Source organism: Ctenopharyngodon idella, chromosome 14 (assembly GCF_019924925.1).
Source record: "Ctenopharyngodon idella isolate HZGC_01 chromosome 14, HZGC01, whole genome shotgun sequence".
Taxonomy (NCBI): Eukaryota; Metazoa; Chordata; class Actinopteri; order Cypriniformes; family Xenocyprididae; genus Ctenopharyngodon; species Ctenopharyngodon idella.
The window spans coordinates 12,728,635-12,751,701 of record NC_067233.1 but is presented as its reverse complement, the minus strand read 5'-3'; the positions used below and the strand labels follow the sequence as shown (position 1 = coordinate 12,751,701).

Sequence of the window (23,067 nt, the reverse complement as noted above, 5' to 3'; positions counted from 1 at the left end):
TACTAGATGGGGAGGTGTATATCGGAGGTGTGCGAAGCATTAGTGCGTACGACTTCAGGATAATTAATCACTGAACATATGCTTCACTTCATGAACGCAATAAAGGACACTCTTTGGCCACTTGATTCGTTATGCCTTGATAATTAAAACATGATTAATACATTTATCTGTTCATTAATGAGTGACCTTGGGAGGCTGTCTTTGTACCTCACTAACTACATGAGAGGCAAGAAAAAACTGAAAAGCAAACTTGCTTCCCTTTGAAGGCTAAATATCCCTCTCCATTAGCTGCAAGACATTAAGGGAGTCTTAAGTGAACTGGCCTGATTTAAGCAGATATATAGAGCAATTTCAATGCCCTGTGGTCCACATGGTCTGTTTTAAGTTCGGAAAGGGAACTTCGATTAATGAACGATTTATACCAAAAAAGAGAGCATGACTCTCCGGCTCAACCGCAGTCGAACGTGCCTTTTAGTAATGAACCTCAGGCTCACACTTACATAGTCGTTTACTGGTAACTGGTCCATGACATCCCGGACTTGACGTGGCCCTCTTGCTTCCAGCTCTGGGGTCTCCTCCACGTCCTCTACATCATGGAACTCAGCATCTGCATCACAGAAGGAAAGACGATGATGCAGTCAAGCTGCTAAACACTTGCTGCTACAAAAAGTATATCGTGAAAGGCCCCTTTGATCTTCCTTAAGAACATAAACCCCTCCAGTGCTGTAATGCCCTCATTTAGACAAATCACTAACAAGTTGGGTTCTGGCAGTTTTTTTTCTTCAAACATAGTGTTTCATGTCCTTGATTAGTTAATCAGTGATTGCTTAGGCCATTTCTAGAGCATTAGCCACAAAATTCTGTGTTTGAAGGGAAAGTACAAACAAACAGTGGAGAGCTAAATAAATTTCAGCCTTGACTTGGCTATTCTGAAACCTTATTACTAGGGCTCAATTGGATTTCGAGTTGGTGAAGCCCTGTTTGTAACCTCTGAGAGGAGATGGGTGGATCCAGTGGATGGGTAGATCTTGGCAAATCTCCCAGATTTTGGAATTCAACAGGAATGTTTTGTTGGATATGGGCTCTTCAGCAGGGATCCATATCTGAGAGTCCACCATCTGCATATCCACTTCACCGGTCTCACTCACCTGTGAAAAGAAAGTACATTTTAATGTCTAATTGTGCCTGCACAAAATGGTTTGTCATAGATGGAATGGATGATCTGACACAGATACTATGCCAGAATTTGCCAATATCAAAACCAATACTTTATCCACGCTGACTGCCTATGTATTTCCACTAAAATGCTAATGCTACGTTAGCTTTCGGGATAGTATTTTCCTGTAGCTAACTTATTCTGTCATATTTCTATTAACTGTCAATAACAACTGTATAATATTATACTATAGTATGCATAACATTTTAGAATGTTTTAGTAATTAGTGCCAGAAGCTTCAAATGCTTTTAGCATGAAGGTGGATTGTAACAATATTGCTTTGTCCTTTTGTGGAATATTTCCTCAAGATTTCATTTAATTTATTTAAGGATAAATACAGAAGTGATCGTTCATAGAGTCCATTCTGATACCCTTATTTATTTATTTTTTTTATAATGATGACAAAAATAAGTAATTATAGCACCCAACTTCTGTTTTTGTTTATCATTTATTAACAACAATTATAAAATCAATTTCAACTTTTAAATAATTTGATTCATTAAACAATCATCACACAAACCCATTATTATTAATGTCACATTTATGCTTTGACTTTAATGTGAATGATGTTTCTTTGTCAAAGCTTCAGTCTCCGTTTGATTGATGGCTGTGAGTGAAGTGTCAGCGGCATGAGCAGTTTGTGGTTGGCTGCTTGTGTCTTTCAGCAGTTCTGCGTATAGCAAGATAAGAAATAATTCCTATCTTACGCAACTTGCTAACAGTTCATATTTTCAGTTCAGAGTCTGTTTTATGCATTTTTTTGGGCTAAAAACATTATAAAACTACTGGTTTAACAAAACACACAACAGCTCAATATTTGTATGTGGGGATCAAGAGGAAAGTACTGATACTTTCAGAAGCCCAACTGGCTTGATTGAATCAGTTTCACATAAACTCATTTCTGTTCGTCAGTGCTTTCTCTAGTGCGCATCCTAAATCTCCTTTGCACATAAAGCAGGAGTCTCTGCTTTATGCTATGCCTTGGATAATTTTCACTCTCTCTACTAACTGCTGACCATGGCTAAAATTTTTAATTTGACCTCTCTTAAAGACCATAGCTGTACCTTCTTGTGAAACAGACTTATTTCTTCCTTAGCTGTAAAACTGGTGGTGTTGCATTTTAATTTTTAGAGCAATAGAAGTACAAAAATATATCTGACTTTAAGATGACTTTAATGACCAATACAGACAAGACTGCTGTATTGGTCTAAGGAAGTACTGATGTGTTATTCAGTCCTGTAGGCACAATAAAGTACACTGTAGTGCATCCACTCTGTCACAATTATACAACTAATTATACAACTGATAATAATGTACTTAATTTGTTAGTTCTACAGTTCATGAGCTGTTAAGTAAATTATTATTGCTTAATGATAGCGATTACATGTCAGTGATCTAATTGAGATCTAGAAAGCGTTCTTTGGGTAATATAATCACGTGAAGTATATGTTTGTTTCGCTGTAGTTATATGTAAACAGAAGAACAAACAAACTCTACTACATTCCCTTGTTAATTAGTGCAGAGACCAGAGAAACGGCTCACATGACAAATATTTTTACAAGGTGATTTTCTCCCAGTCTAAAGCTTAATTGCACATTAGTTAAGCTTGAAGTAGAATCCTGAGGCTATTGTCTGAGCTACTATCATTTGTATTAGATTCCCCTCTTTCGCTTTCATTCGCTCTCCCCCTCAACCCTCGATTTTTCATCGTGCTGCTCTTGTTTTATTAGAAGTCATTTTCGGTGCCGTTTCGTGTTTGTTGGGAAGCGACACCGCACTGACCTGTGGCGGTTCCAGTTCCGCCTGATTAAAAGCTTCACTCTCTGCGCCTTTGAGACAGTTTCTTCGCTCCGACCCCCTCTCCCTCAAATCACGCTAAACTAATGATGACTAGGAGGACAGCCTGCATGACTCAAGCAGTGAAGGATGCTGGTTTAGCCTAAAATTAAAACTGGGGCCAGTGGTGCAAGCAGACTGCTTTAATTGGCCATCTTGGCTGCTCAAGCAAAGCGTGCCTTTCATATGAGTAAACAAAGGTTAGGGCACCGACCCTGCAATATTTTATCACTTTTTTTTTGTTGAGAAATTAGCTGTATAAGTTTAAGGGTGGGTTCTCTTGAGACATCTAAAGGTTGCGGAAGAGACACTGAAAGGAAAAGAGCAAAGATGAAATATGTCTTGACCAAGGGCTCAAGGTTTGGCTGGTTAGCATGGCCCAGTTAGTATGACCCCAGCTGGTCGATGCTGAAATTACATCATCAAAATGGCTCTTTCTCCATTGGTGGCTATTCAAAAAAAGCTTGCAGCAAGCATATAAATGAAAAATATTAGATAGTGAATGCTGCCAATCAGCATTGTCAGGACATAATTTTCCTGTGGTTACATGATACTGTATTTGCCTGATTAAAAGCTTCACTCTTAACACCTTCTTTACTGTTAAAAGTTTGGGGTAGGTAAAAGAAGTCTCTTACGCTCACCAAGGCTGCATGAATTTGATTAAAATGCTATAAAAACAGTAATATTGTGAAATATTATTGCAATTTAAAATAAGTGTTTTAATATATTGTAAATTGTAATTTATCCCTGTGATGGCAAAGCTGAATTTTTATCAGTCATTAGTGATTTGGTGAAGAAACATTTATTATCGATGTTGAAAACAGTTGAGTTGCTTTTTGTGGAAACTGATACATTTTTGTCAGCATTCTTTTGCTTGATACTTTTGATTGATTTAATGTGTCTTTGCTGAATAAAAGTATTATTTTCTTCTTCTTCAAAAAAAGGCTTGCTGACCCCAAATTTTGAACAGTAGCCTACTGTATGCCCCAGGTAATTGGCTCAAAACTGTTGTGTTTAGAAATGAGTGCCCATGAGCAAAGGCAGAATTCAAATCGTGTTTTTTCTGCAGCAGCCGGGTAACTGCTTTGAATGGGAATGCTAATGGATAACTTTCTTTGGGCTAGACAGGGGTTTTCAGACTTTTTAATGCCAAGGATCTTAATGGATCCGATTTTAATGCCAAATATGATGATTCACTTGCGATGGTCCCTAGCTCTTTCCAAAATATGACAGCTGTGTTGATTTATCATGAAAGTTTTTACATTGTAAGGAGAGATTGACACTTATTTTTTTCCCTAATGTTAAAAACTAGGACTGTGAATGGATTCAAATATACACAAATCAGTCTTATGATTTAAAAAAAAAGCAGAATAATACTGTAGACATATATATTTTTTCCACCTTCCACATCCCAGTTTGAAAACCCTGGGTCTACAGGCAAAATAATTAAAATAAATAAATCAATACATTTTGCAGTAATGCAATTAATTCATGAAATTCTTTTTTTTTTTTTTTTTTTTAGGGAAGAAAGTATAAATAGCAATGGAAAGAGAGGGTGCACAGTTACCAAAAGACCAAATTAATCCTGAGACTCAAGGGCTGTGTGCGGGAAGACAGGTTGTGATTTCATCTAAGACATTTGGGCAGTTGGAGACCAGTGGGAAGTTCAGGGATTACCGCTTTCATCATTTCCCAGCCTGAATAAATTGAAAATGGTAAACAAACTGGCAGCATACAATTTATGCTTGTCACCTGGTCGTGCTTGCAGGCTGCTTTATTTCCTTATCAGTGGCATGCAGTTTCTCCTCAGCCAGCATTGTTTTGTGGTGATGCGTGTTAAGGCAGCTTGCTCTGCGACCACAGTCGCATGCCCTGCGGCTCAGCTGCGCTCGGAGTTAATAATGTGGATTTTAACCTCTACTTCCTTTACATGCTCACAACCTTGGAAAGAATGGCCTTTCTCTCTTTCTCGTCCACACACACGTGGTCTTTGGTTTCAATAGCATCCTGATTTATCTCAGGCCTCCATGCTGGCATGTACAGTATATAATCAAATCAAAGATTTAGAGAAAGCAGGAATGTAAATAGACCGTTAGCAAGCCTGAATCATTCGTTCACATTCGTGTGAAGCCCACAGCTCGCATTTTTAGCATTTTACACTCTTTAGTCTGTTTATCCAATAAATGAGAGATCATTTGTGTGAATGTTCTCCTGGTTAGCTGCGTCTTTATGGTATGAACAGCTTGCTCCATCTTGCACCATGTGTCCCCGTCCCCCCTCGAGAACTAGAAGCTTCGCTCGCCTCTCTTTCCATCTACTCTCTCTCTCCAGCCCCACTGCTTCAGCCCTGGCCAACTCTGATTGATTTCACATCTGTGAAATAAAGCTTAGCCGAAAAATCTAATTAGGTTTCACAATGAGCAAAAAAAGGAGAAATGGCAGCGACATATGGCGTTTGCTTCGCAATTAGTATCTGTAAACATGGATTAGACATTAAAACGATGAGGGAGAGAACATGCAGGCTGTTTCTGCCTATAATACCTTCTGTTCCAAAAGTCAAAGAGGATGTCTGGGAACTTGCGACAACAATACATCAGTGTGTTTTTAATACAAATCGGAGAGGCGCGACACTTTGCCGCTCACCCCCTTTTCAATATGAACTGCGACGGAAAGAGTTTAGCGCATGCGAAACCGCCTGCCATTCTCCATGACACCGATAAATTGGATGTTTGATTGATAGAATTTCGCCCATCACTCTTGCCGAGCATCACAGACAGCCATTAGAGCAGGAGAACAGAGATGAATCACTTCAGCCCTGAGTCAAGTGAAATTTACGGAGCAAACATCTTCAAATACCATTTTAATGGCTTACCTTTCCCAAGGACCCCTCTCTCTCTCTCCTTAAGGCTATTTGGGTTGAGGCTTCAGAGGAGATGATTAAAAATTAATATTAGTTCAGGATTGACGGCAAACACCATTTGATGTGTGCCACAAAGGGGTTATGGGATTGTGGACTTTCGGATGGATTCACGGCCACAGGAGACCCAAGTTTATACTTTTGTGGAAACTGCTGGAGGGGATGATGGTGGGGGAGGGTTGGGGGTTGCTGGTTAGTTGGATTGCGGATGGTGATGGTTTGAGTAAGTTTCATTTTCACAGTCTGATGAGCTCTGCTGCAGAATTCATTATGTTTTCCCCCCTGTTTTAAGGAAGCAAATTGCTGAAAGATATGTTTAGTGAGATTAGAATACCTTTACGTCGATGGTCTTGGACTCCAGCTTGGGCAGCTCTTTGGTTTGAGCCCTGATGTAACATCTCTGGTGCTTGGCAAAACGGATGCCCATGAAGCCCTTGAATGACACAGATATTAATGAATGTTTATTCCCTGATTTAAAATAAATAAATAAAAAATTAGCAGTCGACCTCAAATACACCTGAAGCTTTTACTGCACAGCACAGATATAGCGAATGCTATATACAGTAATTAAAGCAACAGGAATCACTTCCTATCCAGTTCAAGATTATTGGTCTACAGCTCCAGCCAGTATAGAGCTATACCGCCAAAACCATGATTATATGTAGGCAAAGCCCATTGATTTGCAGCACTTATGGTCTGTGTTGCGAAGCTAATCTGTTTGGTGAAGTGAGGAGCTTTTTTCCTGAAAGCCACAGCTGATGGTCTGCCATACAGAATTTGTTGCTTTACACTTGAAAAGAGAAAAACCCATTTTAGCAGGAGCATCTGAAGAAAGTTCTCAGTGCTTTACTGTCTGAAAGTAGTCTTCGAAGGGAAATAAAGGCTATCGCGTTACAGACTCTTCACTCGGAAGGATAAAAACAATATTTCCCTGCATTCGGGAATACATTTAGTAATCCATGGTTGCTCTCGTTTTGCTGTTGTAGCATAAGAAAAATGAGAGTGGGTATTATGCTGAATTATTTCTACAGTAACAGAAGCATCTTGTAAAAAATCCATGTGTTTGTGCTTTCATAACTACTTTTAGACTGCATGCTAACAATTGTCATTTTCACCCAAGCTCACCGGTTAGTAAAGAAACGGTTATGAGAGGAGTGCATTGTTTGTGCCGAACATCATTGTGACAAATTGCTCTTCAATTTCTGGTAATGGCTTGCTTTTGCACGCAAGAAGGACCTATCTCTTGATGAAGTGCATTTATTGCTAAGCCTGGTCAACTGGAAAATGGAGAGACTCTTCATTACAAGGATAAAAAATAGGAAAAGAATGTCATTTAAGAAAGTGTGTTGAAGTACAGCTTTGCCATTAGCCAGATTAAATGTGTGCATGCACTGAGAAATTATTCGAATGGAAGCAATGAATGATGCAATTGGCAGAGGGCAAAGAAGCGCTGCTCCAATCATTGGCACATTACTTGCATGTAGATGCCCACATCTGTTTCCACCAGTTATTGGTTTGCGAGACAACAAATACTGCTTCCTGAATGCAGGTGAAGTGAAGGGCTGGTGCTAAACCGAATTAGCACCAAAGAATCGCTGTTAACAACATTACTAGATCTAAGATCAGACTTAATCTGTGTCTGGGAAGCTGACCCTGGCAGTATACTGTTTCTGTATTAGGATGTTATAAACGGTCTTTGACTTTGTTAGGAAATTCCCCCTGCATCTTTACCGACCTCTTGTATCATCAAATGGGCGGTAAGATAGCTCATCTTGTCTTCCTGTAGGACAAACTAATCATTGTTATTCTCCACACTGATGGACAGAGACAGTGATTATTGGCAAAATCATTTAAAGCCTTGCTCTCAGCCACTTTTGTAACTGTTTTTTTTACAAGACTCCAACGATTGGAGAAAAATGTGCCATTTGTACTTATGTAAATGCTTTTGTTTTATTTTCCAGCTCTTTTGCCTTAGATATGTGTTGAAGATCATTTCTACCTCAGAATAAAAAATTAAAGTTTGAAATCAAAGTTTAAAATAAAACATTTAAAGCTGCTTAAATGTCCAAATTTAACTAAGGCAAACACTGTCACACTGACAGTAAAATTACAAGAATCAAAGTTGTGCAATTGTTGAGATAAAGAATCACGTATACATAGACTGTTCAAAATGTAGGGTATGTAAGATTTTTAAATGTTTTTGAAAAATGGTCAGTAAGACTGCATTTATTTGATCAAAAATATAGTAAAATATTAAAAATACAGCATCAAAAACAGCAAAAAAAAAAAAAAAAAAAAAAAAAGTATTTTTTTTTTACTTTTTTTTCAGGTTCATTTAGTTAATATAATATCTAAAAGAACAGCATATTAGAACAGCAATTTATTTGAAATAGAAATGTGTTGTGACAAATATAAAAGTATGTACTGTCACTTTTGCTCAATTTGCTTGCTGAATGTTAAATACTTTTTAAAAAATGTTACTGACCAAAATCTTTTTACCTCACAATTCTGACTTTTTTTTTCTCACAATTGCGTGATATAAAGTCACAATTATGAGATATAAATGCCCAATTCTGAGAAAAAAGTCAGTCTTTTTTCCCTCAGAATTGGACTTTCTAACTCACAGTTGCGAGTATCCCGCAATTCTGTCTTTCTAACTCACAATTCTGAATTTATAACTCGCAATTGCAACTTTATATCCCGCAATTCTGACTTTATAACTCACATTTGTGACTTTATATCACACAATTCTGAGAAAAAAGTCAGAGCTGCAAGATGTAAACTTGCAATTGTGAGATAAAAAGTCGGTATTATCTTTTCTTTTCTTTTTTTATTCTGTGGCGGAAACAAGCTTCCATACAATGGTGTATATGCAGTGATTCCCGGACAAAAAAAAAAAGTAATGGAAATTCACTGGTATATTGCAGTAAAATATATTACTGGATTATTGCTTTTTTTCAAGCTGAAGGACACTTTATGGCTACTGGTTCATAACACAGTCTATGTGAAGTGTCTCCTTGGCTTTCCCTATAAGCTGCTGTTGTGGAATTCTCATTATTACTTGTAAGTTTCTGGAGGACACTCTGAGAACTTGACTAAAACAATAGAGAAAGGATTTTTCTTGTGTTTCTGTTGGCATTACCACTGCATTTCCATTCATGGGCTGTAGCCTTCAGGCTCTGTGGAGATGGTTTGTAGTTTTAGTGTGTGTAATGACTTGCAACATCCCTCCTTCACAAAAATCAATTCCAAAGTCTGCCCTAAGCCAGAAGATGCAAGAAGTGCCAAAGAGGGCTCGGTGCTCAAACTCCCCTTTCATTTATATCAACATGTGATTTGAATGATTTTACCTATTCACTTGTTTTCTGGTTTCCCATGGCAATGCCTCGAATGAAACTAATCTCTTTTGTGGCTTTGCTCCACTGACCATAGTAATTTAGAAAGAAGATGGGGCCAGCAACAAGTGTGTCTGAATGCTGATGTGAGTTGTCATCGCTGCCAGTTTGCTTTTGCTTAGCACAGTGCTTTTCAGAGATTCAATATCATCACTCTGAGAGAAAAAGAAAAACGCTCTGTCTGTATTTTGACAGCAGTTCCTAGGCTGAGACTCAGATTGCAGGAATGTGAGCTGAATCTATCACATCACAATGAAAATATTTCACTTGTATGTCATAAACTCTTACGTTTTTGAAGTCATGCACCTCCAGGACCTCGTCGGTGCCATTTCCCATCCTGAAGATCTCGATGCGTTGAGCTGGATGGATTTCCATCATGCTCTCAGTCTCCATTCCATCCAGCACAGCTTTATAATGATGGTCATATACCTGTTCAGACACATACAATCCAACATGCAGAATTAAAAACACAGTGCCACTACAATATCCAGTCTGCAGCAATGTCCTGTCCCATTCAAAACTGCAGTAAATGGATTTTATTGCATGAGATAAAATATCAAGTGACAACTGCAAACAAGTGACGCTAGAGCTTTACTCAGAGCTATGTAGCCCCTAAAGGGACATGCTGATGGAAAAAATATGAGATAGGAGGAAAAATTAAATGTCAATGCTTTTGCTTTCTCTCGCAAATGTTTTGCATTCCCCCAAGAAACTTTGCATCCCCTCGCAAAACTTTGGTTTTTGAGGTTTTTTTGAGAAACTCATTGGAATGCAAAAGTTTTTGCGAGGGAATGCAAAAGTTTCTTAGGGGAACACAAAACTTTTGCGAGAGAGCGCAAAAACATGTAAATATTTTTTCCCTCCTATCTCAGGTTTTTTTCTCTTTAGGGCAGTGGTATTCAAATAGCGAACCTGGTTCCGGACTTGGCTTGGTTCTATCCACACACACGCACAAATACAATATAATACTACATTAAGATTTATGTCACAAATCAACGCATTTTCTGATTATTAAAGTGCTTTATGCAGTGTAGCATAGATCGGTAAACGCATAATTTAATATCGACTGTTGTGGAGGGTGTAATGTTTTGAAATTAGCTTGAAAGTAACTTCTGCTTGGATCTTTATTTATTCAGATCCAAGCAGAAGTTACTTTCAAATAAAAAATAAATAAAATAAATAAATAAAAATATATTCCTTTTTTGTAATTATTGGTAGAAATTCGAAGACATCACTGCTTTGGCTCTTGGGGCCCAAGAATCACATCTTTGATGACTATTTTGATAGGATTTTTTTTTTCTAACTGTTCCAAAAAAGTATTGCTCAGACCTCTGCTTCCTGGAAATATAGAGACCGGACCTCTTGGAACTGTGAAGGGTGATTTCAAAACTGCTTCATGAAGCTTCGAAGCTTTATGAATCTTTTGTTTTGAATCAGTGGTTTCGAGCACTGCCAAAGTCACATGAACCATTGAAATTTCGAAACACTTATGATGTAACGAAGCCTCGTTTACTGAAATCATGTGATTTTGGCGCTCCAAACCACTGATTCAAAACAAAAGATTTGTAAAGCTTTAAAGCTTCATGAAGCAGTGTTTTGAAATCGCCCATCACTAGATATTGTTGAATAAAGACGTTATTTTGTTTTTTGGCACACAAAAACTATTCTTGTCAACTCAAAACAATAATATTGAACCACTCTAGTCACATGAACTGTTTTAAATATGGCGTTAGTACCTTTCTGGGTGTTTGAAAGTCTACATTAACTTGCTGGGAATGCAGGCCTCACTGAGCCATCAGATTTTATCAAAAATATCTTAATTTGTGTTCTGAAGATGAACGAAGGTCTTACGGGTGTGGAACGACATGAGGGTGAGTAATTAATGACAGAATTTTCATTTTTGGGTCAACTAACCCTTTAATTGAATAGCCCTGTTTTAGTGGCTCTGTACAGACCTAAATTCACTTTTTTTTTTTTTCTAAATAATTATTTTTAGTCTACTTATATCAATACTTTTTAGTGGATGTATGATGTCAGTTCTTGTCAAGTTCACAAGTGTACTAGCAGGAAAACATTTGTTCTGGTAGTTTGTATTATATAATGCAATGTCATTCTTTTTAATTGTTCACAAGATGATGCTGTATCTAGGAATTTTGATCCAATGCTCATCGCCTCTTAATTGCTTCTCAAAAGAAGATATATTGATTTTGTTTTTTTGTTTTTTTCAGTGCAGTCAAGGATTATTTTAGACCCCACTGACTTTTATTGAATGGACAAAAACCGTTTAAACATTTTTTTTCATAATATCTTCTTTTATGTTGCACAGAAGAAGTACAGTAAGTCATACAGGTTTGGAATGACATGAGGGTGAGTAAATGATGACAGAATTTTCATATTTGGGTGAACTAACTCTTTAATATGAATGCACTTTATGAAACTGTCCAAGATTCATACCTTTATCAAAGCCAGTCAGTGCAGATGTTTGCTCAGGCTTGACAGACAGCATGACTATAACCTCTATTAATAGATGCGTTCTGGCAGTTGCCCTTAGTTGCCATACGTATGCTTCAGGTAGACTCAACAAATGTCTGATTTGTCTGATTGTCTGAGGAAGTATTTCATGTACATGGCTTTCTCCTGTTGCCAGGTCTAGCCATGCTGCTGTTTATCTCAGCGCTTTCTTAAATGCTGTTTTTGAGCATGCATGGGTGGCTCCTCTCTGTCTACAAAAATGATTCATGCCCACCAGCCAAAAACCCTGCTATTAATATTTATGTGTGTGTTGTGTTATGATGAGAAATTACACTGCTGAGCTCACCCTCATCTGTCTCAGTAGCATTTCTGAGTAATATGTTATGCTTAGATGTAAGGCAAAAGATGCATGCGTACAAATATAATACTACATTAAGATTAATGTCACAAATCAACGCATTTTCTGATTATTAAAGTGTTTTATGCAGTGTAGCATAGAGCAGTAAACACATCATTTAATATTGACTGTTGTGGAGAGTGTAATGTTTTGAAATTAGCTTGAAAGTAACTTCTGCTCGGATCTGAATTTGTATTCATCCATATTCAAAGAAGTAGTTATGTAGACATAAGCATATGAGTGTGGTTATAACAAAATATAGAATATTCAAGTAGGGGGGATGCTTTATTCCTGAAGTTTGAGTGGCTAATTTTGTTCTTTTTGATGATTTAAGGACTTTCAAGTTATTAAATAACTTCAGAAGACTTGGAATATAGTGCATGAGTCATATGGATCACTATTATTATATTTTAAATGTACTACTTTTGCATTCTTTTTGAAAAGTAATAGCCTCAGCTGCCATTCATTTTCATTATATGGAAATGAGCAGTTGAGATATTCTTCAGAAATTCTCCTTTTGTGTTCCATAGAAGAAAGAAAGTCATAGGGGTTTGGAATGACATGACGGTGAGTACTGAGTGACAGTTTTCATTTTTGGGGGAACTATCTCTTTAAGAACGTGATGAAGAGTTAATGAACTGGGTGTCCTGTGAAGGACCTTGTCGGTGTCAATCTAGCTTGAAGCTTCTGCAGGCGTTCTTATTGATTAAAAATCACAGAGCTTTTTAAACCCCCTTTGCGTTTTTGTTGTTATTGCTTTCCTGTTTTATGACAAACCTCACAAGACCTTCCCCTTGAGCATATTTAACCTGACTAATATTTTTGCCTACTCCGTGCTTTGTTGAATCCATAGTTAACTGAATAGATGACGAAAGAGTCTAGATATTTCTGTGAAATAATGATAATGAAAGTAAATTTGCCCTCAGCACTACAGCAGAGTACTGGGATTCATGCTGAAACACAAGGAGAAATGTTTTCATTAGAACTCCATCATGAAGATACCTTGAGCAGATCACTGATTCACGTGATAGTGTTTGCTTTTTCAAATTTTAAACACTCAATAAGCCTACGGTGATCATGCTATTACCTAACAGGTTTAAATATATGATTTATCCATTGTCATGCCAGAGTTTTCACACAACAAGTATTGCAAATGGAGGTGATATTATTACAATATTAATAAATATAAAATAACGGTTTTAAATAGGCATCAGTGTAAGATTTAATTACATAAATGCATACAATAAAAAAATGAAATCAAATTAATCATGCTCCCTGATCTGACATGTACGTAAATTCAGATTTCTGTTTAATCAAATAGAAATACAACAAATAATATGATTTCTGTAATGTATATGCAATGCTTCCATTTGCCTCAATCATCTCATGTCTTTGAACTATCTTAACTTTTGGCCTTTTCTCAGTAAATATTTATATTTGCCAGTGATTCTCAAAGACCATGTAGTGATACTCTTATATTTTTGCAATCATTTGTAAAAAAATTATTAACTTTGATTTATTTTTGATTTCTGAAGTTTCAAGATCTGTTCTTCAGTAAAACAACAGCTGTTGGGTGGACAAATTAAATTAAGATATGTGGGTTTCCATGCTGGATTAATTTTAAGTGATGACTTAAAATCTTGTGGTTCATTAATTGGAGTGTCATGTAACTAATTCAATTATATATTTTAAATTGATTGACAGGCCTATTTTTAAAATAAATTTCAACTTGTCTTGTGCTTCATGATACTATTTCCTAGACATTTTTGCCCACAATATTGATTCGCTTAGTTGGTCTCAAAACAGAAAAAAAAGCTGTATTACAGGAGAGAGAAAATGTAATATTGTATCCCTTGGAGATCATAAGAATGTACTGGCAAGTTCAGGGTCTGCTCATGATATATTGTTAAAATCGTCCCTAGTGCCTAGGCCTTGAGCTCTCAATTCCTGCCAAACTCATTACTTTATAAAAGAGGCATTTGAGAAGCACAGAATTTTGTTTACATTTGTGCAGGTATGTCATGTGGCCACCACAGGAGCTTTTCAGACTTCTGACACTCTACGCATTGAGAATTCAAGTAGATTACCAAGTAATCTACTTCCCAGTGATGCCACCTGGCTTCAATATACTTCAAGTACTCATGATAGATAACATGTGGAGAAGTTTTCAGAGTTCTCTTGTTTACATCGTTTCATCTGTTGCGTGTCTGATCTCTAAGGTGCCTCTCGTCGTCCAGCATACAGAGACTCTCAGGAGAGACCCACCCCGAGGAGAATTAATAACAGACAAGAAAGCCAATGAAGTCTGAGAGTGTTTTGCATCATCGTGCCCTACTGGTCCCCTGAGGACATGCGTTAAAGGTCGTCCAGACACTGTCACAGGTGAGTGGAGGAGAGAGGCTAGTATGCTCATGACAGCATGTCCCCTTGTTGTCCTTAAGGGCCTAGAGATATGACCGCCCGTCAGAGCGCAACATGATGGCTGTCATTCAGAAGTGAGACGATGACTTCACTTGTGTCCTTACCCTGCTGAGAAGAAGACCTGAGATGTACCAGGGTCAGTAGCACCGCCATGTTGCCAGGCTGTCTGTGGAGGAGTGTGATAAACTCGGGTAATTGAGCTGTTTTTCAGAGTGCGCCTCAGGAATATCCATATTCCTCTCAGAATTGCTATTTTATTTCTGTGTATTTTGGGTTCTGTGTTGTTCTAGGTGTACAAAGTGAGTGAAAAAATCCATCAGACTCGAGGGCTGGCATCTGTCAACAAAATAAACACTAACTGGCTTTCAGTCAGCACTGAAATATAGTACGCCGAAAGTGTGAGTACAGCTGTAGATATAGTTCTGGTTTGGTTGCAGTACGTGAATTACCTGCAGGGTGTGCGGTCGTCTCCTCTCCTCTGCTTCTCTCCAGCAACCCTGCTCTCCACATGCTTCCTGCACACCCGCAAATGATGATTTAACAACTACTATTCACATGGGTAGTCACATGAGCAGAGCAAATTCCTCCCCAGGGTTGAGCTCCCCTCTGAAATGTTATGAGAGGAGTTTTTTCCCTATCTTCCCTATCTCTTTTTTCCACATTTCTTTTTTTTTTTTTTTGGAGGGGAGGGTGAAAAAGAAGTAAATTTTCCTTACAGATTCAAAACGAACACAGCTGCAACTGTCACAACAGCCCCTAGAGCAGCACTGCCATTTTTACAACTTCCTTTGGTTTCTTAAGCCTTTAGGAAAATTAAAGACACCCTTCATTCAATCGACAGCTTGGCTTTCATCTCATAGAAAAGATGAAGAGACACTAGTGTATGAGCTGTAATGAAAGCTGGATTCTCTAAAAAATGAGACACCCTAAAGAAAGAAAGAAAAAGAATAAAGAAACTCCAGGGTATATTGCTGTAAAATGAAGATCCCCTCAGGAAATAACTTCTCCAGATCAGTTAGAGACAGCGGTGCAGATGGCATTCACATGTGCTCAATGCATGTCAAAAGCCACTGTGTGAGCTACTGTGTAGTTATTATTCTAGGAATTAAATGATATTCTCATTTCAACGTGCGCTAAAGATAACAATTCGCCCATTGATGGGCTCTTCATTACCGCCCTGATCTGGTCTGACTTCATTTTATCTGCCCTGAATGGTGCAGATAACAGCAAGTTCATTTCCATCACAGGTTCATCTCTATGAAATGCAAATGGTTTTCCTGTTCCATTTCTCCTATCAAAAGCCTGAGGTATCAGGTATTAGACACAGACCGCTCACTATGTTTGTGTTTGGTTTGGGGACAAAGGCAAATATGATTTTTTTTATTTTGTTTTTATTTTTTTTCTGTTCTGAGACAAAGGAATTATAAAAGCAGACGCCGATGACAAGGCTTGTCAGGCTGTATGACCATTACAGTTAAGATAAATTTGAAGGGAATGCTTTCAGGGCCGCCAGAAGCATTTAGTACAGCATCTGGAGATGTCTGATGAAGACAAGCAGTTGCTTTCTCGACAGCTGACTATTTTAAAAATGGGGAAAATGATGGTCACTAGCTAATAGGTGACATTTATTCCTCAAGGAGCACCATCCACTTTCTTTGTCAGGTTATAGTTTATGATCTTAAAGGGTTAGTTCAACCAAAAATGAAATTTCTGTCATTATGTACTCACCCTCATGTCGTTCCAAACCCGTAAGACCTTCGTTCATCTTGAGAATACAAATTTAGATATTTTTGATGAAATTCAAGAGGTTTTTTATCTCCCATAGAAAGCAACGAAATTACAACATTCAAGGTCCAGAGAAGTAGTAAAGACATCGTTAAAATAGTCAACGTGACTACAGTGGTTTAACCTTAATGTTATGAAGCGACGAGAATACTTTTGTGCGCAAAAACAAAACAAAAATAACGACTTTATTTAACAATGTGAACTGTTTTCATACACATTTGACGTGGTGAACACAGTGCAGGCTTCCGTGTTTACGTCCAAATGCCATGTGTGTGATGCTGATGCAGGAGCCGGCCAATAATGAGTCAGCGTTCGGACATAGAACACGAAAGCCTGCACCGAGTACACTACGTATGACAACGGTTCAAATGGTTAAATAAAGTCATTATTTTTGTTTTGTTTTTGCGCACAAAAAGTATTCTCATCGCTTCATAAAATTAAGGTTGAACCGCTGTAGTCACGTTGACTATTTTAATGATGTTTTTACTACTTCTCTGGACCATGAATGTAGTAATTTCGTTGCTGTCTATGGGAGATAAAAAACCTCTCGGATTTCATCAAAAATATCTTAAATGGTGTTCTGAAGATTAACGAATGCGGGTTTGGAACGACATGAGGGTGAAATTTCATTTTTGAGTGAACTAACCCTTTATGAATACCTCCAAAATAACCCTAGGAGTACCTCCAAAAGTTGGTCTACATCTGGCTAAATTGGGAGGTCTCAATATCTTTGTAGCCTAGTAGCAACGCTAACCCACAAAGGTCTTGTTTGTTAAAATGAAAGGCCCAGCATCAAAAGCACATCTAGAAATAATGGCTACCTCAATTGAGATTTTAGAAAACATGCCATGAAAATACATGAGGTTGTTATTATGGTATGTTAATTACAGCTGTTTACATAAGGAACAGAGGCCAAGAGCATCTTGTTTTTTAAGGCTCTTTTGTGTCTCGTTCAGCTCTTATAATAACTCTGTCAACAGCAGAGTTAAAATCAACTTTTGCTTCACCCGAAGCCACAACGAACTATTAAAAATAGAAGTCAGCTCCCTTGCGGACATGTTGGATGCAGAACAGAAAGAATATGAATCACTGCTTGTCTATAACTAGCTACGTTTAATGTGCACCACAAATAATAAACAATAGGGAGTGGGCTGGCACTCATCACAGTACAAATCACATTAGTGGACGCAGAGTGATGCAATAATGCAGGACATATTTCTTAACGCTGTGTACACTCTGATGCAGACGATACAAATATAATTACTCATACGGTACTTCACATCTTAGAAGAAAGGCACTGTAACTTGTTCAATTGACTAAAAATGCCTCTTTATAGCTAGAACTGGACTCTCAGTGGAATTTTAAATGCATAATTGCAAGCAATTATAGAGAAGGAACTCAATTGTTTGAGAGCTGCAAGCTCATTTCTCTATATTTATACTCCAGAGGTTCGCTGAGAATTCCTTCACAGGCGAGGGCCTCTCCACGAAGGGAGCGCAATGACCCATTTTCTCTGCCCGGATCCCCTGCGAGTCTCTATATCGTTTGCCACGTATGACCACCTTGCTGTGGTTGACTCGCATCTGCAGCTGCTTTTAATTTGTCGGTGCACCCCGGTCCCTTTCTTCAGAGCTAGCACATACATGACTAATCGCACTAGCCATCTTAAACAACTTGAGCGCTCACTGGCAATAAATCACTTTGATCTGAGCTACTGTGCGGGTAATAGAGCTGTATTCAGGAGGGAGGGGGGCCGTGGAGCATTGGGAGCAATTGCGTTTTCTCCCTAGTCAGCACGCAATTGTAAAGCGGGCTCAGGGACTGGGACGTCGCACTTTGAATCATTGTTTGCTTTTATGATCCGTTAAAAATCAACAAGCAAGTGCCGTTTAATACCCTTCTGGTTGGGTTAACTCTGGCTTAAAAGGTGATATCGGAGATATGAAACTTGCGCTTTTTTGTTATATTTAGACATTACATAGGTTGAAACAGATCAACGTGCATATTTTAATGTGTTTTGGTACGTTGTTATTCTTTGCAAAAAAAAAAAAAAAAGTTTTTTGCTCTGAAGCTTCCATCATTTGTCCCATAGGAAATAAACTAAAGCCCTTTCAACAGGACGAAAGAACATTTTCAGGACAATGGGTGATGCAACACTCCCAAGCTTCTGCTCACAACCATGATTGATATCTCTGTGCTGAAGGGTGGAAACAACTGGTGTGGAGTTTATAAATAAAACCTCCAAGTGGTGACAAAAGACCTTTGCCAAGAATACTGGGAAGTCTCACTTTTTTCCATCTATCCTTTCTCTCTTTTCTTTGCGGGGTTTGAGTGACTGCTATTCAAGTGAAAAACACACAGTGATTTCTGTAATTGATTGTTCCTCTGAATGTCTTCGCAGTGTAAGAATTCAGGCCAATCATCTGTCATAATAGGGTACAGGATACCGCATGAAATATTCATCAAACACTTCTCAAAATGCTGGCACACTCTGGTACATCTTTGTGAATGTATAACAGATTTCACATGGCAAATATGGAGCTAAATGCCCATTGAAGCACTGGGTTCAGAGCCATGTAGCCGCAAAGGAAGTAACCTCTACTGCAGTGGGAGAGGACATGATGACCCTGATTGTTACTCAGACTCAGTAAAAATGACTAAATTGACTGAAGACATTCAATACCCCTGTGGCTAAGTGGCATTCAGACTTGTGAGACTGCTTGTGAGAGCAAACACTCTTGTGTTTTCAAGCTTTCAGATGCACAGGATAATTTGATTAACAGCATTAGCCGCTAATGAGAAGAGAAATGTAGATTGGCTGAGGAGAACTATTAAGGAGCTGTTTTCATTTAAAACCATTGACTAAGGTCCAGAAACTAGAGGTTTTAGAGAACGACCATTTCAGCTCTAATTTGTATGAAAAGGTGCATAGTGAATGCAGAATAACAGTAGCTGTGAGTAGCCAGCACAACAGCTTGACTGAAAATCTGATAGAAGAACCTGGAATTTTTAGGGGGAGATAATGGAAAATGGTGTTTGGACAACATAATTTCCCTCCTAAAAGCATTTATTTTGTAAGCCTCGCTTCATTCAAAGCAGATCTCATAGGAGCTCTTGTCTTGAAAGCAGAATTTTACTTATCTGACACTCCATCCTGCAATGTGGCAAGCAGGGAGACCTGAGGCAAGTGTAGAGACCAGAGAGCTTTAGAATCACTCTACTCTTAAAGTGTTTTTCAGGCATTACTGCTGCTGCAAAGCCCTAGTGATGGGAGTCATCATGTATCGCTCGCATAGTAACAACATTCTGGTCTCTGTGCTTTTGCCTTGGGTGAACGGAGGGGCAGCAGTTTATTTTGGTCTCTAAAGCTTAGCTCAAGACATAGATCTAAATAAAAAAGAAGGGAACGAATGCTTGCCAAGATTTCCCACTAAAGCTTCAAATGTAAATGCACCAAAAGCTGTGATCCGAAGGATCAGCTTCGTAGTGGACAGAATAAGAATCTAAAACCTGCGATAGAATGTCAAGTTATTGGTTACAAGTTATTATCTTAAGCTCCTAATGTAGCCAGCCAATTGGGACTTCAATGTTTTTCCTTATTTCTTGTATAGTAACCATAATTTAATGTGCCCCTATTATGCTATTTGAAAGGTAGCTAATTTTATTTAGGAGGTCTACAACAGGTTTACACGCATCAAAGGTCAAAAAACACTTTCATTTTCTCATTATATATATTGCACATCACATTTTTCAGTGATTCTCAAACGACCCGTCGAATGAATCAGTCCCTCTAAATCCCTCCTTTCCACGAGCCTGCTCTGCTCTGATTGGCCAGATGAAAAAGTTTCAGCTCCTTAAAGGATTAGTTCACTTTGAAATGAAAATTAGCCCAAGCTTTACTCACCCTCAAGCCAACCTAGATGTATATGACTTTCTAATGAACAATTGCAGAAATATTAATAAATATCCTGAGGCATCTGTGCTTTATAATGGGTTCAATGAGATAGGGATCAATGAGTATGAGCTAAAGAAAGTGCTTCCATCCACATCCATCCATCATTACTATGTGCTCCACACGGCTCCGGGGTGTTAATAAAGGCCTTCTGAATTGAAGCAATGCATTTGTTTAAAAAAAAAAAAAAAAAAAAAAAAAATCCATATTTAACAAGTTAGGAAGTAAAATATCTAGCTTCCACACGAGCCGCCTTCCGTATTCAACATACGCAGAAAGTGTGTTTGTGCGACGCATCAAAAGACAATAGAACCCATTATAACCAGTGATATTGTCTACATTGGATGCAGCGCGACAAATTCCCAACAGTAAATGGATTCCGTCTTCTATTTCCGACGTAGTCCAAGTGCTTTGCAACGGTCGGGTTGTCACTTTCAGTATAGACAGCTTTTAGCTGTTGCGGCGTGGTGCGATGCGAAGCGAAAAAAGTCGCGTCTGGTGTAGACACAGTGTTGCTGTTCACAAAGCTTACGCTACATCCTACGCCCTCCATATTCAGCTTACGAAAAAAGTGTAACTGACCTGACGCCAGTTTACATTTTCTTCGTAACTTCAATATGGAAAAACTGGTAACACTTTATTTTAGGGTCTTTTAACTAGTTGCTTATTAGCATGCATTTTACTAGAATATTGGCTGTTTATTAGTAATTATTAAGTACATATTAATGCCTTATTCTGCATGACCTTATTCTACATTTCTAATCCTACCCAATATCTAAACTTAACAACTAACTTACTAACTATTAATAAGCAGTAAATTAGGCATTTATTGAGGGAAAAGTCATAATTAATAGTGAATACATGTTCCCTATACTAAAGTGTTACCGAAAAACTTCCCTATCACTGCCATTATAAAGCTCGGATGCGTCAGGATATTTATTAATATTTCTGCGATTATGTTCATCAGAAAGAAGAAAGTCATATACAACTAGGATGGCTTGAGGGTGAGTAAAACTTGGGCTAATTTTCATTTCAATGTGAACTAATCCTTTAATAGTTCTCCTCAGCCAAGCTACATTTCTCTTCTCATTAGCGGCCAAATGATATAATTTGGTACATTCAAATTTTGTAAAAAATAATAAATTAATTAAAATAAAATACATTTTTAGATTATTTTGACACAAATCTGATATTTCTGCCAAAAATCATAGTTTCTGTAGTTAATGTTAGAAAAATTAAAGGCATTTCCTCCTTGATGTATGTATTTAGTAAAACTAAATACATCTATGTAGCACTTGATCTTCATGATCAAACACACAGCCGGACTGATGCATCCATAAATGTTCTTCCCCTTCATTTGTGTGTTTTATCTTTCAGTAAAAGCAATGATTTCTCATATACGAACTATGCTTTGCATAATGTGTCACAGCCCTCCCTGAATGAGTATTAAGAGCATGTCTCTCCAGTCTTGATGATTAAGTGTTTGTACTCTTGCATTTCTTTCTCGCTATTGGCTCACTATTGGCAGCTAGGTTTTCCCGGTATCATGCAGAGCAAGGTTCAGAGCTTGGAGGATTGTGTCAACAAAAAAGTTCTCAACGCAGAGATGGCTTTGAAGTTAACAGCAGCAAAATGGTGTTAACTTTTGGTGTGTAAATGGAAACACAGAGTTCTCCACTTACTGAGTATTTCAAGTGGATAAGGAAGCAGAGGGCTCTCTAAATGTCGCTTTCTCACATATAGCACATGTAATGTATTATACATGCATGCAGCTATTTGTCACATTTCCAAAGCAATCAGATATCATTTAATGTCGCATCATTTTGCCCCATTAAAATCTGTAAATGACATGCCCAGTTATTAAATGATGAGGAGTTTCAAAGCACGTTCAAAGCTTATTGAAAATAAGCTAATACTCCCAGCCAAGCTTTCTGGAGAGCCATATTCAGCTGTAACCTTGGCGTGCGGAATACATCTGTGTTTACTGCAAATAGCGACACTGTCTGAGGGTTTTTAAATGACTTTCTTTCAAGAGCTAAATTGACTTGATTTCGCTGTCTGCCGTCAATGCCTCTATAAGCAGAGAGCAAAATTATAGACCTAGGTAGTGCATGAGCGAATCAACACCTCGTGTTTACTCTTCTTACAGACTTTGGCTGTATCATTAGTAGATGAATGAGCTCCACGTTGCTGATGAAAATCATTTCACATTCCAGCAGCTTGTGGAAAATATCTGCAAGGTCATTGGTGCTATTCGGTGTACCTCATTTTTGCTGTATCGCAAATCTAATTTTCCCCTCACCGGAAGCTCAGTGGTGAGGAGTGAGATAAAAGATTGGCATGTTTAATTGAATCAATAATGTGCTAATCAAGCTTTTTGTGCATTTTGACTTCTTTATATAGCTTATTAGGATGCAAACATGCATGCATGTAACAGTATGAGTTATTATTTTTGTATTTGTGTTTTCTGGAGCAATTTATCTACGTTTTGGTGAGATGCCACACCTATTGCTTGATTTTATTTGCTGTCTGAGATTAAGTATGTTGCCCCTAGTGGTCAGTTGAGAAATGAATGTCTTATATATACGCACTAAAATTTTTTGAAGAAAAAAAATATGAAAAGATGATTGTTTGAATTAATATTTGATATATAAATGCTTGAATATTTGGCTTAAT

The 23,067-nt window shown here is 37.9% G+C and overlaps 1 protein-coding gene and 1 long non-coding RNA gene across 4 annotated transcripts in view; one reads left to right on the top strand and one right to left on the bottom strand.

The window, feature by feature from the left end:
- LOC127494651 (uncharacterized) overlaps nt 1-23,067 on the top strand; it is a 45,776-nt gene that overhangs the window by 9,125 nt on the left and 13,584 nt on the right. Inside the window, exons 2-4 of one of the 3 annotated variants that reach the window (XR_007924928.1) lie at nt 14,453-14,594; nt 14,675-14,845; nt 14,945-15,052. This is a non-coding gene — a long non-coding RNA (uncharacterized LOC127494651). The remainder of the gene's footprint in view (nt 1-14,452; nt 14,595-14,674; nt 14,846-14,944; nt 15,053-23,067) is intronic. The other 2 variants (XR_007924929.1, XR_007924930.1) reach the window with 2 other exon arrangements.
- The window catches only part of tnmd (tenomodulin), a 42,105-nt gene that overhangs the window by 8,093 nt on the left and 10,945 nt on the right, over nt 1-23,067 (bottom strand). Inside the window, exons 3-6 of the mRNA XM_051860683.1 lie at nt 9,653-9,793; nt 6,304-6,402; nt 989-1,148; nt 501-607 (exon numbers count right to left, since the gene is read on the bottom strand). Of these exons, the coding sequence (XP_051716643.1) occupies nt 501-607; nt 989-1,148; nt 6,304-6,402; nt 9,653-9,793 (507 nt within the window). The remainder of the gene's footprint in view (nt 1-500; nt 608-988; nt 1,149-6,303; nt 6,403-9,652; nt 9,794-23,067) is intronic.